Genomic DNA, 12,963 nt, shown 5'->3' with positions numbered 1-12,963 from the left:
TTTTGGGGACCATCCTGTGCAAAGGTCCTGGAGCATACAGAGATGTCTTTACCAAGAGGAGCATGAAGGGTTTGTGGGGCATGAGACTGGTAGTCCTCTGGGGCCAGTCAAGGGAGCTCTGAAGGGTAGGTTGGGGAATTCAACCCGTCAGCTTCCTTCAGAAGGTCTGGAGGTGAGCAAGATCAAGTCAGACTCAGAGATGGAAGTTAAGACACCGGATGTGTGCATATACCTACAATAGCCCTCACCTCTATTATTCATCTCCCCATTTCTTTTTCTACAGAGCTGCAGGTTGTCCCCCGCTGCCCACGTACGGAAAGGCTGTCGGGAAGCGTTTTCACAGATGCAAGGGTTACTCTTAGTATTACTGTTTTGGTGACACTCGGTCCACATCCTCTGGCTTCGGGTGGTGCTCCTGAGATAGCCCTCTCAGAAGAACACCCCAGAACATGGAGGGGTCTCCAGGGGAGAGAGCCATTTCCAAACCTGGGTGGGCCAGGAACCCACCTGCCCTTCACAGGTCGGGGAGAGGTGGCCTCCTGCCTGTGTGGTGTGTGGCGGGTGACAGCACAGGGGCTGGCGGGAGGAATAGCGTGAGCACCAAGACAACACCATCGCCATATTTATTGTTATCGACCACAAGAAAGCGAATGTTTACAAAAACGTTTCAAACTGCTGCTTTTGGAAGCAAGTCTCAAATCCCGCCCCAGTCACCCGGGCTGATTGGCAGTAGAAAGCGTGGCCCGTGAGTATTAGATTCTCTCTCCGTCCACCCTCCTCTTCTGCCTGTTTCCTGCGTGGCCCGAGCTTCGCGTCTCTTACACAGGCCCCAGGTGTTCGGGGACACGCTCCCAGCTGTGCCGCTGAAGCAGCCCCCAGCTCCAACCCCACAGCCGCTGCTTCCGGCTCTTGTTCTTCTAAATCATTCTGTTGCCACTTACGCCAGTTCTTTTGGCAGTTGCACCTGTGATTGAAGCATTGGAAGGAAAGGGGGAAAGAATGAATCCTGGAAATTCAAGAAGTTCACAGCAAAAGCCACAAACCCATGCCTCCATGGATACAGAATGGATAAGAGATCCTGGCCCGAGAGCCCTCCAAAGTCACGATAGAGGGTCTGGGGACATGCTCAGTGGGTAGAGTGCCTGCCTGGCATGCACAAGGCCCTGGGTTCAGTCCCCAGCGCCACCAAAAAATAACAAGGAAATAAACCAAATCACGATAAAACAGCAGCAGCCTCGGCCACCATGCATTGGGCTCTTTCTAACAACTGGGAGTGTGTCCGGGATTTTGGGCACGTGGAAAATGTCATCACAGGAAACAAGGGGACCAGGGCTGGCCCGGGCCTCAGTTCAAAGGTGTCACCCACATTTACGGTACGGGTGGTGCCGAGTATCGATTTCCCTAGTAGTTGTTGTTTTTAATATTTATTTATTTATTTATTAATATTTTTTAGTTGCAGTTGACACAATACCTTCATTTTATTGATTTACTTGCATGTGATGCTGGGGATCAAACCTAGCGCTTCATGCATGCTAGGCAACCGCTCTGCCGCTGAGCTACAGCCCCAGCCCTCAATTTCCTGAGCGGTAAAGCGACAATAACTATCCACTCAGAAGGGTAAAGATTAAGTTACAAAATACAAGAGAGTCCTCCATAGTAACACTGACTTCTAAAAACATCTCACTACATCCTACAATAGCCTTGCACAGCAGGAAATGGCTCAGAGAAGAAAGTAACTTCCCTAAGGACACACAGCTAGGAAGTGCAAGAGCAGGATTTGGACCAACTCTGTCTATAAACATGCCGCCACAAGATATATTATTTGTCCTCTTGGAAAGGTACTCATTTGTCGCTCGGTAAAATTCTAAAATATTACAAAAATTCACAAAGAGCAATGTAAGTCCAACTGCCAACCTGCTTCCCACTCCTGTTTCCTGGAGAAGAACAGTGCAGCAGAGGAAAGGGCTTCGGGGAGGGAATGGGGAATCCCTGCGGAATGCTGCTGACTACATACTGTCTCTCACACACGTGTACAGATACGTCACAGCGAATCCCACCGTTATGGGTAGTCAAACTGCACCAATGAAGACGGGGGATTAAAAAACCTCACCCTTCTCAACTCCAGTCCCTGGTGATGATGATCGTCAGAAAGAGACAGACCCACGGGAGGCCCCACGTCTCAGGAGGGTGACTCATGTACATACCTTCCAGAAGATGCTAAGAGAAGTTAAGGGGACGCTCTGTGACCAAGGCTGTTTCTCTCTGGACGGTCCATCTCCACCCAGGCTCCTCCCGCAGCCACGTCCTGCCCACGACCTTGCCTAGGAGAGTTACCCAGCACCCTGCCCACCTGAGAGGAAGGTGCATGGGCTGCCATCTGCCCAGCCTCAAGCCAAGGGTCCCCTGGGTACTGCCGCCCTGTGCCCTTGGGAAGGGTGGGACTGGCTGTACCTGGCGGGGCTCACCCATGGAAAACACCGATCATTAAGAGCACTGAGCAACAAAGAGGTCAGGTACTTAACTATACAACATGGTCGTGAGGTCACGGTTGTCAAAATGGGGTCCAGGAAAAGGCTGCACCAGCATCACCAGAGAACCAGCGAAGACTGGGAATCCCCAGGCCCCACCTAAGGCCTACTGAATCCAGGTCTCTGGGGTGGGCCCAGCGATCTACTAAATTTTGAGCATCTCCACATAGACTTTAGAAGATTTTATATCAAAAACCTTTCCCGCTAGCTATTATGGGAAGGTAATGTCTGGTCTAAATGGTTCCTGGATTATAGATGTTCTTTTGAGGTGACCTTGAAATGTCACCCCCCTTTTTTTCCCTGCAATCTCCCTTTTTAAGGATCATAGCATTTTCACAGTCATGGTTCACATTCAGCTTTGGCTCTCGTAGTTTCTCCTGATTTCTGTTGTGGGGGCAGGAAAAAGGACTTTGGAGGTAACTCTAAGGTTTTAGATCTGAATGCAAGAGAAAATGCACACACCAAACATGGTGGTCACTGTGACCAAACACCTGGCAGAACAGCTTAGAGGAAGATTCATTTTGGCTCACAGTCTCAGGGGTTTCAGTCCACGGACAGTTGGCTCCTTTGCTCTGGGCTCAAGTGAGGCAGAATAAGGGTGTGGTCAACAGAGCTTCTCAACTCAGGGCAGCCAGAGAGCAGAGGGAGGCGGCCAGGGACAGGAGACAGTCCCCAGAAGTCCACAAGGAATGGATCTGCTGGTGAGGTTACAGCCCTCAGGATCTGGTCACTTCAGAAACTGGCTGCGTTAGGGACCATACTGTCAAACCTTGAGCCTTTGTGGACACATTGCAGGCTCAAAGCATGACACCGAGGAAATTTGGGAACCAGATACAATAACCAGGTCTAAACAGGAAATCTCAGTTTGGGGAAGCTTTGAGCAAGAATGCTAAGGGAACCTTGGGGACCTGCAGGGAAAAGGACACTGGGGACCGTCCCGGATGACGTGGTCCTGACACAAAAGGAGAAGATGGGGAACAAACGGCAAAAGGATAGGACCTCAGAACCTGCCAGGAGAGAAAGAAGATCTTACAAGTGAGGCGAACAAGGAAGCCCAGAGGCAAAGATGAAGGTTCAAGTCTAAAATCCTTTTTTTTTTTTTTTTTGGCTGGGGGAGGCGGGTACCAGGGCTTGAACTCAGGGGCACACAACCCCTGAGCCCCATCCCCAGCCCTATTTTGTATTTTATTTAGAGACAGGGTCTCCCTGAGTTGCTTAGCGCCTTGCTTTTGCTGAGGCTGGCTTTGAACTCACGATCCTCCTGCCTCAGCCTCCCCAGCCGTTGGGATGACTTACACAAGTCTGGAATCTGAAGTCAACAATCACAGCAGGTGCTCGTTCACCCTGGAGCCTTAGGGTGAGGGAGGCTGCAGGTGACTCAACACACTGCAGTCATTTTGCAGGGTCCTTAAGCCAATTGCCTGGGAGCAGTTCAGAGGTGAACTAGATACATGAGGCCAAAGGCAATTGAGTGAATGTCCTTGCCCCATGGAACCTGGGGGCTCCTGGCAATGCAAGTTGGCCTCAGGACAGGCAGTTCCTGCAGTGGGCTCTGAATCTCAGTGAAAGGTGCCAACACTCCTGGGGCGGGGCGGCAGGGGCTGAAGTGCAGCACGGTGAAGAGGAGGGGATTGCACTTTCGCCAGGGAGGCGCCCAGGCCAGCCTTACGACGCCTCGGCTTTGTGCTGGGGCCACAGTGACCCAGAGCTGTGGGCTCGCGGGCCATCAGCAAGGCCTGAGTAGCAGGAGCAAAATAGGAACTTCCACAGGAGCCAAGTAAGGGATGTCAATGAGCGAAGGGTGGAAGGTGAAAAGAGCAAAGAGCCCTCCTGACTCCACGCCACCTCTCTTCTCCCGGGGTGCCTGCCCCAGGAGGACTCAGGTGCCCTCCAAGACTCAGAGGGAATTCACGTCGGATTTAGAAAACAAAGGACTGGTCACTGTGCTTCTATAAGAAATGCATGTACGTGTGCATATGAATAAGCCGCAATTGTCTTTTTTGAATGCAGGGTTAGGGAAGTAACCACTGTCTTATGTTAGAATAGCTCTTTAAAGCAGAAAAAATACAAGATTGTCTAAAAATATAAGATTACCTAAAAATAGAAGAATGTATAAAAAATATAAGATATGTATTCCACATATCTTAAAAAAAAAACTGTGACCCTCTAGGGTGAAATCGTACATCTGACCTCTTGGCTAAATCACCTGCAAGATTTTGAAATAATACAGCTCCGTATCCGTCTGAGGAATGTTCTTCAGCCTCTGTAAATACCAGCATCATGACAAAAGAACTCTCGTTTGTGCAACCTCAGCGGCAAGGAATACAGCTTCTTCTCCTAGTGGGAGACTGAATCAGCAGACTGAAAAGCTGGTAAGATCTCCTGAACCTGCAGGGATTCACGGACGGCAGCCGAAGTTCACCGTCTCTGCCCACCCGACAGGGTGAATGCACCTGAAGTGGCGTCTCCCCATCTGTAAAAAGCATCAACTCTGGGCCTTTTCCCCTCGCTACCCTCAAGCCTGTCCTCATGTCCTCTTTGTGCCTCCCAGCAGGTCCTCGGGGATCTCTGTCAGCTCTGTGTTTGTACTTGGAGGGTTCACAGTAGCAGGGTGAATCAAAGCCTGACCCTGAACTCAGAAGGGGAGTGATTTCAAGGTCGGCTCTGCCACTTCCGAGCTGAACCCCCTAGACGGGCGCTGAGCATCTCTGAGCCTCCGTCTCCTCTTTATAAAGTGGGGAGGACAACGGCACCTACATTACAGAAAGAAGATGATTCTGTGACTCAGCTCGGGCTCATGGGAAGTGCTCTGTAGACAGAGCTGCTCGGATTCAGGTCCCCACAACTCATCCAGGTATAGTCCTGAGGGAGGGATGGTGCTTCAGACCCACAGGGCAGCCCCCTGTGCTCCCCAGGAAGTCGGGACTGGTGTCTGCGAGGGTGGAGATACCAGGGACGGGAGCTGGGGCGCAGGTCATGCGATGCTGGCTCACTGCCCCCCTTCTACTTACGGGTTTAAGGTAGGCGACGTTGCTGTGACGGATGTCATTTAGGAGCTGGTCTCTGGGCGTGATCTCCACCAGGGGGGGTGGCCGGTTTCGGGGCACAGGTTTGAGCGTCTTGATCACGTCTTTGAGGTTGGTTTTCTCGGGCGGCTCCTTGGCCTCCGGCATGCGGGATTTGCGTTGGATCCTCTTCAGCTTCACCACCCGGAAGGAGTCGGGGTCTGTCTTGTACTGCGGAGGCTGAGCCGGCTTTTTCGCCATCTCGTTTCTGCGGCCGAAGGGGACCGCGTGGGGACCGTGGGGGCCGTGGGGGCTGTGGGGGCCCGGAGGCCCGGGAGGCGGCTGGAGGAACTCCTGCATCCTAGGGTCGGGCATGGGCCCCCCCAGCCTCTCCCACATCCCTGGGGGCAGCCCCAGGCCATTCTCCAGCATGGCTATGAGCTTCCTCTGCTCCTTGAGCTGCTGCTGTTTCTGTTCTTCTTGCCTTTTCTGCCTCTGTTTGTCCTGGTTCCTGGTGAGCAGATTCGTGACCACCATCCGGGGACCCGGGAGCTCAAAGTGGTAGCCCACCTTGAGCAGGGTGTGGTTGGCCTTCAGCAGCCGGGAGATCTCCATCTCGGCGTGGTGGCCCAGCATGTGCCTCTGGTTGTGGAATCGCAGCTCCGTGAGGGTCTCGTTGAACTGCAGGCACCGCATGATGGCCACGATGCCCTTCCCCGTGATGAAGTTGGACTCGATGTTGAGTGTGCGGATGCTCCTGTTCTCCCGCAGCATGTTGGCCAGGGCGAAGGCCACGCTCTCATCGGCACCCACGTTGGCCAGGCTGAGCATCCTCACGTGCTTGTTCTTCTTCATGGCGTTGACCAAGTCCAGCAGCATCTCCCTGGGGATGTTCTCGATGTTGTTGAGGTTGAGCTCCTTCATTTCGGGGTCGTTCTGCCTCACGCGCCTCAGGCTCCCGTCCAGGTCCGTCTGGTTCCCGGAGGGCCTCGCACTGACCTTCAGGAAGCTGGTGTCCAGAGCCAGCTTCTTGGGATCCAGTTTGGAGACTTTCTTCTCACTTTTTTCCTGGGCTGCGGTTTGGTTTCCGTGTTCCTCCGGAGCTCTGGTGGCCGTCCGGGGGCTGCTGCTCTCGCCGTTTCCGACTGGATTCTGTGCTTCCCCCTGCTCACCGTCGTCCTCCTCTTCCTCTTCTTCCTCTTCCTCTTCATCCTCCTCCTCCTCCTCTTCCCCATCCTCCTCATCCGCTTCCTGCACACTGTCACTGCTGTCGGATTCTCTTTGATGTGCCGCAATTTCGTCATTGAGCTTTTCTTTCAGGAACCTGAGCACGTTTTTATTCCCTGGGTGTCTGGCCTCCTGCCGTCCTTGCGTGTTTTCCTAAGAGAGAGTTCACGTGGGTTAGAGCCCATAGCAACCAGGAAAGACAGGAGAGAGAGATGGCTCCGTCAGAAACCACCAGGTGAAACCCGCAGGACCACAGAGCGCTCAAACGGGGTTCTCTTGCCTGTGCACAGAGGCTTGTGACTGTAGGTAGAGCAACAGTCGGCGGGCTCCTAAGGAAGGGAGGTGACCGTGTAAAAAAACTCCAAGGAGGGGAAGCATTTGGGGGCCCTTCACTTTTACCTTGTATAATTCTAGAGTGTTTGAGTTTTCTATATAAAGAAACCTCACATATTCTTGGCAACCAAAACAAAGACCCATCTTCAGTGACGATTTCAGCTGTGTCTGTCTCATCTCCTACTCAGTGGTGTCTGGGTATCCTTCGGTGACCGACACCAGGGTTCCAGGAGGTAAGGTGCACGATCCTTTATACAATGGTCTAGTGCTTACACCTACCCTAGGCAGATCTTCCCAAGGACAGGCTCTTCACGTCCTCTCCAGGTTACTTATAATAACTAACACAACACAAACTCTGTCCCGGTTCAGTCCACTTGCAAAAGTTTCCTTGCTGTGGTGCTGGGGATTGAGCACAGGACCCGGCACATGCTAGGTAGGTGCTCTACCACCGGAGGATGTGGTATTTACTTTGAGGCAGGATCACATTAAGTTATCCAGGCTGGACTTCAACTTGTGATCCTCCTGCCTCAGCCTCTCAAGTAGCAGGTGTACCTGTGCCACCACATTTGGCTTCAATTTAAAAAAAAAAAATTTTTTTTGATCCATGGTTGGTTGAGTCCAGGAAGGTGAACCCCAAGGATAGTGAGAGTCCATTGTAATTAAAGTAAAAATAAAACCTAGCTCACTTTATTGTCAGATTTTTAAAAATTAATTTTTTATGGTTTTTATCTGAATGTGTGGTGCTGGGGTGTGTGTGGGGGGTCAAACTCAGGACCCTGTGCATGCTAGGCAAGTAGAAACGACAACCCCAGCCTTGTTTTATTCTTAAAGTAATGTTCAGTTCCAGAAGCAGTAAAGGTTATTTGTTTTGCAAACTTTATACAGCTTTTATCAACACATTGAAGTCTTTGTTTGACACATAGCTGAATAGGGTCTTTGTATTCCTCGACCCTGGGTTACACAGTAGTTTCCTTATTGCTCTAAAATTTACATGCCTAAAATGTCTGCAAATGTTATACAACGTGCAGATCCCATTTCCCTGAGACTATCACACAATGTGGGGTCACTGAGAACAGTTTGGCAATTTGGAATACGTATTTTTTTTTTTTTTGAAACCTTGATTTGGATTTCATCTGCTCAGCTCTGTGAAAACTGCCCTGGCTGTTCCAGAAACCGGCTCACCGCTCTTGTTTCTTTTGAGGAACAGTGCCTAGAAGGAAGAGTGTTGTGCAGAGAGCTAGAAATTGCAAGTTTGGGAAGGAAAGTAGCTGTCCCTTGTCAGTGTTTTTAGAGACTTATGCATTATTATGCTTTTCTGTACAAGATGTGTATCTCATGGGTGTCATTTTGACAGTGAGTGCAGCAATCAGAGATGCAGACTTCTTTGAGCACAAACTCCATCTCATGATATGTGGCCGGTGGGGATGGACCATTGATCCCTGCCCTTCACTACCTAAGGCCCCTTCCCCTGCACTTCTCGCCTGTCCCAGCAGGGGGAGCCACTACCAAGCCGTTTAAAGTACATCAGCAGAACCAACGGAGGTTGAAAGTCCTCCTTTTGTTCCCTCTAACCCAGGTGTTCACATAGAATCACCTCCGACGTAAAAGGTCTATGAATTTTATCTTCAGCTCTAACCTCATCAAGCCAGCCATGCATTTTCCAAAGCTGAGTGCGTGTCCAGGTTCTCCTGAATGTGAAACCCGTTGTCCACCTCCCTGAATGCCAGCCAGTGGGACAGTAATGTGACAAGACACGTCTCTGTCAGCCAGCACATCTAAAAGAGACTCCACCTGGATGTCCACTGTCTTGTTTCTGCCAAATTATTTTTAAGTGGAACTTTTTTTAAAAAAAGAAAATTATGCTAATGCAAAGTAAATTTTAGAATCAGTAACAGTTCCATTTTTTCAACCTAAAAAATTTTGAGAAAAAACTAGAAACAGCTTACTACCTAACCAGTTTCTAAGTGTCGTCACGGATACCCAGTGCATGGAGGGAACGTTACACGTTTTGGGTTGTTTCACTCGGTCACTTGCAGGGTATGGGCTAGACCTCTGGGGTACCGTGAGGTCTTTGACATTGTGTGTGGAGTATTGCATGGGTGAGAATATGCCAGAGAGAGGACCCAGCGCTCCCGTGAGCCCCTCAAGGGGGCCTGCCAGCCAAACAAATAAATTCAATAAAGTGGGTGCTCAGAACACCTGCTCCTGGTCACGAGTTGGGGCCCCTGAGCATGGGGGCCACATCCACCAGCCTTCCAGCAAGCAAAACCGAGGGGGGTCAATGAGAAATGACCCGCCCTCCCCTTGCAGCTGCGCCAGGGGTTTCAGAAAGTTCCAGTCTGCAGTGGGGTCGAACCTGACAGCACACGCTAAGATGTGGCAAAACCGCAGGACCCAACGCCAGCGCCCTGAGCAATCCCAGGGGAGACACAGACAGCGACAGCCGGCCAGGGGCCACCTGTCAGGACAGGTGCTGGTTACCTCGGACCGCACAAAGGTGACGGGGACGCGCTCATCTTCCAGCATGCGCCTGGAGGCCTTCTGCAAGTACATGTAGTCCACCAGGGACCTGTGGTCGAAGGTCCCTGTCGGTGGCTTCTCGGTTTGGTCCTTCTGGATCATTCCCACGGGAAGGTGGGGGTCCGGGGCCATGACTTCCATTTCCGACTGCAGTTCCCTCAGCTCTTCGGGGGACAGGTTGGCCAAGAGCTCATCCTCGTCCAGCTCACCCAGCTCCTCTTGATCTGAATTCCTGCCGTGGCCCGACATGGTCTGTTTTTTTCCTGTTTGTTTCTAATTTCACTAGAAGAGAAGAACCGATCAAAGCTGATTTCAAAAAGAAGAGGAACACAGAGGCACTCCAAGCAGCTCTGCTGGTGAACAGGTGAGCAGGTCAACCCACCTTGAGATCTCTCCCCAGGAGCCTCAGTGGGTTTGCCGAGCGGCGTGACTGCAGCTCAGCCCCGGCAGATCTATATTAAGCAGGGCTGGGCTGCCCGGGGTCAGTTGATGGGGTTACTACGCTGCTCTCTCTTGGGCAACTCGGTCAGCTGTGCAAATCCGTCTGACATTTCAGCACAGCTGCTTAAGCCCGCCACTGAGCAACTGGTCCACGGGTCTCTGCAGGAATAAGCTCCTCTCCCCAGGAGCCCTCAGATGGCCACAGGGGCTCAGTGCAGCTTCAGCTGCACACCCTGGGCCTCCAGGGAGCCCACTCCTCTGTATTTAAGTGCTGAAAACAACTCACAAGCTGTCCGAAGGGAAACCCAACTACCAACCTCAATTCTCCTGGAGTAGAAAATTCACTAGGAGGTGAATGGGGTCCTCGGGGCTGGGGCTTTGCTTCTGCCTGACCCTGGAAGCCGGGCAGCCTGGGAGAGTCAGCAGCTCTCCACCCCATGTAAGCTGAACCCTCTCGAGGTGTCCTTATTGCACCAGGATCCTGTGATCCAACAGATGCGGATAACCAGCGCTAGAATTTCCACGACCAGCGAGGAGTCTGATGTCTTAAATTATTTTTCTTATGCAGCATTCATGAAATGGATTGAAAGTGAAATGTAAAGAAAATCTCAGACAATTAAAATACTCCAAGAAACCAGGAGAACTTTTTTTTTTTTTTTGGTAACCTCAGGAGGCAAAGTTTATCAACATTGCCAGTGCACATTTGCTCTGACCCTGGAATTCTACCTCTAGAAACACAGGAGGCTTCAGGAGGCTCCCACCCACAGGAAGTGGCAGGTGTAGAAGTTGACACAATGTAGCACAGCACAAAGGCTTGTGTGTTACATGGTATTTATGTGTCAATGGGTAAAAAGGAGAATGTGAGGGGCTGGGCCTGGGGCTGGGGCTGGGGCTGGGGCTCAGCCATAGAGTGCTTATCTCCCATCTGTGAGGCCCTGGGTTCCATCCTCAGCACCATATAAATACAATAAAGGTATTTGTCACCTACAACTAAAAAATAAATAAATAAAACATATGCAAACACAGAAAAGACACCAACATAACACATCTAGAAGAGGTATGCAAAAAAAACCAAAATCTTTTTTGTTTGTTTGTGGTGTTGCTGAGGAGTGGACCCAGGGCCTTGTGCATGCCAGGCAAGCACTCTACCACCAAGCCACATTCCCAGCCCTTTATTTTAAAATTTTAAACTTTACTGTAAATATAGTATTTATTCAGAAATATGCATTTATTACACAGAAGTTAGGATAAGGGTAGATACGGAGAAAATGAAAGTTTCCCCTATCTCACTGCTGAGCCTACTGTTGACATTTCAGTTGATGATTCCAGTTGTTTGTTTTAGGCCAGCCAACTCTGTGATCCTCTATGTGTCTTTGTTTTGCTTTCTTCTGAAGGGCTGGGAACAGAACCCGGGGCCTCCTGTTTGCTTGGCAAGTGCTCCTCCACAGAGCTCACCCCAGCCCTGTCTGACTTTGACCAAATCAGGAATCGGCTTTCTACTACTAGTTTTTAAAATCTCCCTGTTTAAGGGGTTTTAAGAGCTATTGTTTGTAACTGCATAGTTTATGTGACCAGTCCTTAACTGTTAAATATTTAGACTGCTTTCATTAGTCACAAGCCTGGTTCTCTAATAAATATACTTGTAGCCAATATTTTTAAACATTCAAATTTATTTCCTTAGGCTAAACTGGATAAATGCCAAAAGGTGAAGTTGCTGGGTCAAAGAATAAGAACACTTCACACGTGTATGGTAAGACACCCTTCATGTTACTGCAACCCATCCCCAGGATGTGGAAATCACTGTGTACATTATACACACATTACTGTTCCAATATTATATATAGGCAGCCCTCCACACTAGAGGGGTCTGCATCCACCGAGCCAACCAAATACAATAAAAATTTATTTTGGGGAAAAAAAATCGCACATGTAGACTTATTTTCCTTGTCATTTTCCCTGAATAATACAGCATAATAACTATTTACACAGCACCGACGCTGTCTGAGGCCAAAGGGAAGAAGCACACAGGTCATGTGCAAGTGCTGTGCTGTCTAACAGAGGGAGTCGAGATCTGCGGACCCTTTGCAAGGAACCCTAGACCCAGTCCCTGTAGATACCCAGGGACAACTGCATTTACATAATCTCAAAACTTGCAAAAGTGAAAAAGAATGTAAGCAGTTGTAAGTGGATATTCTAATACCTCAGGGGGCAGGAAGGCACCTGAGTTTGTGGACTGTGGTGTAGACCATCATTTCACAGACTTGGCTCACAGACCGATGGTCTTGAGAGACCCCACAGGGGCTGGGGCTGTAGCTCATGGTTTAGAATACATTCTCAGCATGCTTGAGGCCTTGGCTCAGTTGCTAGCACCACAAATAAATAGAGGCTCAGCTGAAAAGAGATCTGGGAAATGTTATATTCTGGTTTTTGCATTTTAGACATTTGTAAAGTGCATTTGCATTTAGAGTCTCCAAGAAACCTTACACTAAAGAAACCCATGTGTTTAACTGATATTCCCAACCTTTGAAAATCATCTACTAATATTCCATGACATTAACTTTCCAAAATATCTATACTTTGGCAAATACTGATCCAAATAGAAATGAAGAGGACCTGGGGGGAGACCACCTGGAGCCAGATTCCAGCTCCACCTCTTATTAACCAACTTCCTGCTATTGAGCAACCTACGGGTCCATAGCTAATAATAATGTACACAATAAGGAGTTGTGGAGAGAATTAAATGAGGCAATGTATACACACACAATTAAGTAGGAGAGTGCACAGCACAGAGCAAGCTCTCAATAAATGTTAAATATTGTTATTCTCATAATTCAGGGAGAACCACAGAAGCATTTAAAGAAACACAAAAACAATTATTAAAAAAACAAAAACATTTCTGGGGCTGGAGT

General features: G+C 49.7%; 1 protein-coding gene across 6 annotated transcripts; it reads right to left on the bottom strand.

Annotated features, from left to right (window-relative positions):
- Positions 1-604: 604 nt before the first annotated feature.
- Positions 605-10,490, bottom strand: LMOD3 (leiomodin 3). 6 transcript variants are annotated; one of them, XR_014019871.1, is made up of 6 exons: positions 9,996-10,151; positions 9,575-9,895; positions 5,540-6,913; positions 3,482-3,535; positions 2,991-3,078; positions 1,403-2,217 (listed from the first exon to the last, which is right to left on the bottom strand). XR_014019871.1 is itself a non-coding variant. In XM_081276075.1 (5 exons), the coding sequence occupies exons 2-5, from the start codon at positions 9,860-9,862 to the stop codon at positions 3,055-3,057; spliced, it is 1,740 nt and encodes a 579-aa protein (XP_081132201.1). In that variant the 5' UTR covers positions 9,863-9,895; positions 9,996-10,151; the 3' UTR covers positions 1,403-3,054. The 6 variants fall into 6 exon arrangements, 4 of the variants coding, with proteins under 4 accessions (XP_081132202.1, XP_081132201.1, XP_081132200.1 ...); XR_014019870.1 differs by having other exon boundaries at positions 2,991-3,535; XM_081276075.1 differs by having other exon boundaries at positions 1,403-3,078.
- Between the last annotated feature and the right edge of the window lie 2,473 nt (positions 10,491-12,963).

This window comes from Spermophilus citellus (assembly GCF_964194105.1).
Source record: "Spermophilus citellus genome assembly, chromosome: 19".
NCBI classification, from domain to species: domain Eukaryota; kingdom Metazoa; phylum Chordata; class Mammalia; order Rodentia; family Sciuridae; genus Spermophilus; species Spermophilus citellus.
This window is presented reverse-complemented; position numbering and strand designations above follow the sequence as displayed.

Coding starts and splice junctions, on each gene's coding strand:
- LMOD3 (XM_081276074.1), bottom strand. CDS start 9,862: ATGTCGGGCCACGGCAGGAATTCAGATCAAGAGGAGCTGGGTGAGCTG. Junction 6,914..9,574: donor TCACCTTTGTGCGGTCCGAG/GTAACCAGCACC, acceptor ACTCTCTCTTAG/GAAAACACGCAAGGACGGCA. Junction 3,536..5,539: donor ACGTCGCCTACCTTAAACCC/GTAAGTAGAAGG, acceptor CTCTCCTGGCAG/GTTCTGAGGTCCTATCCTTT.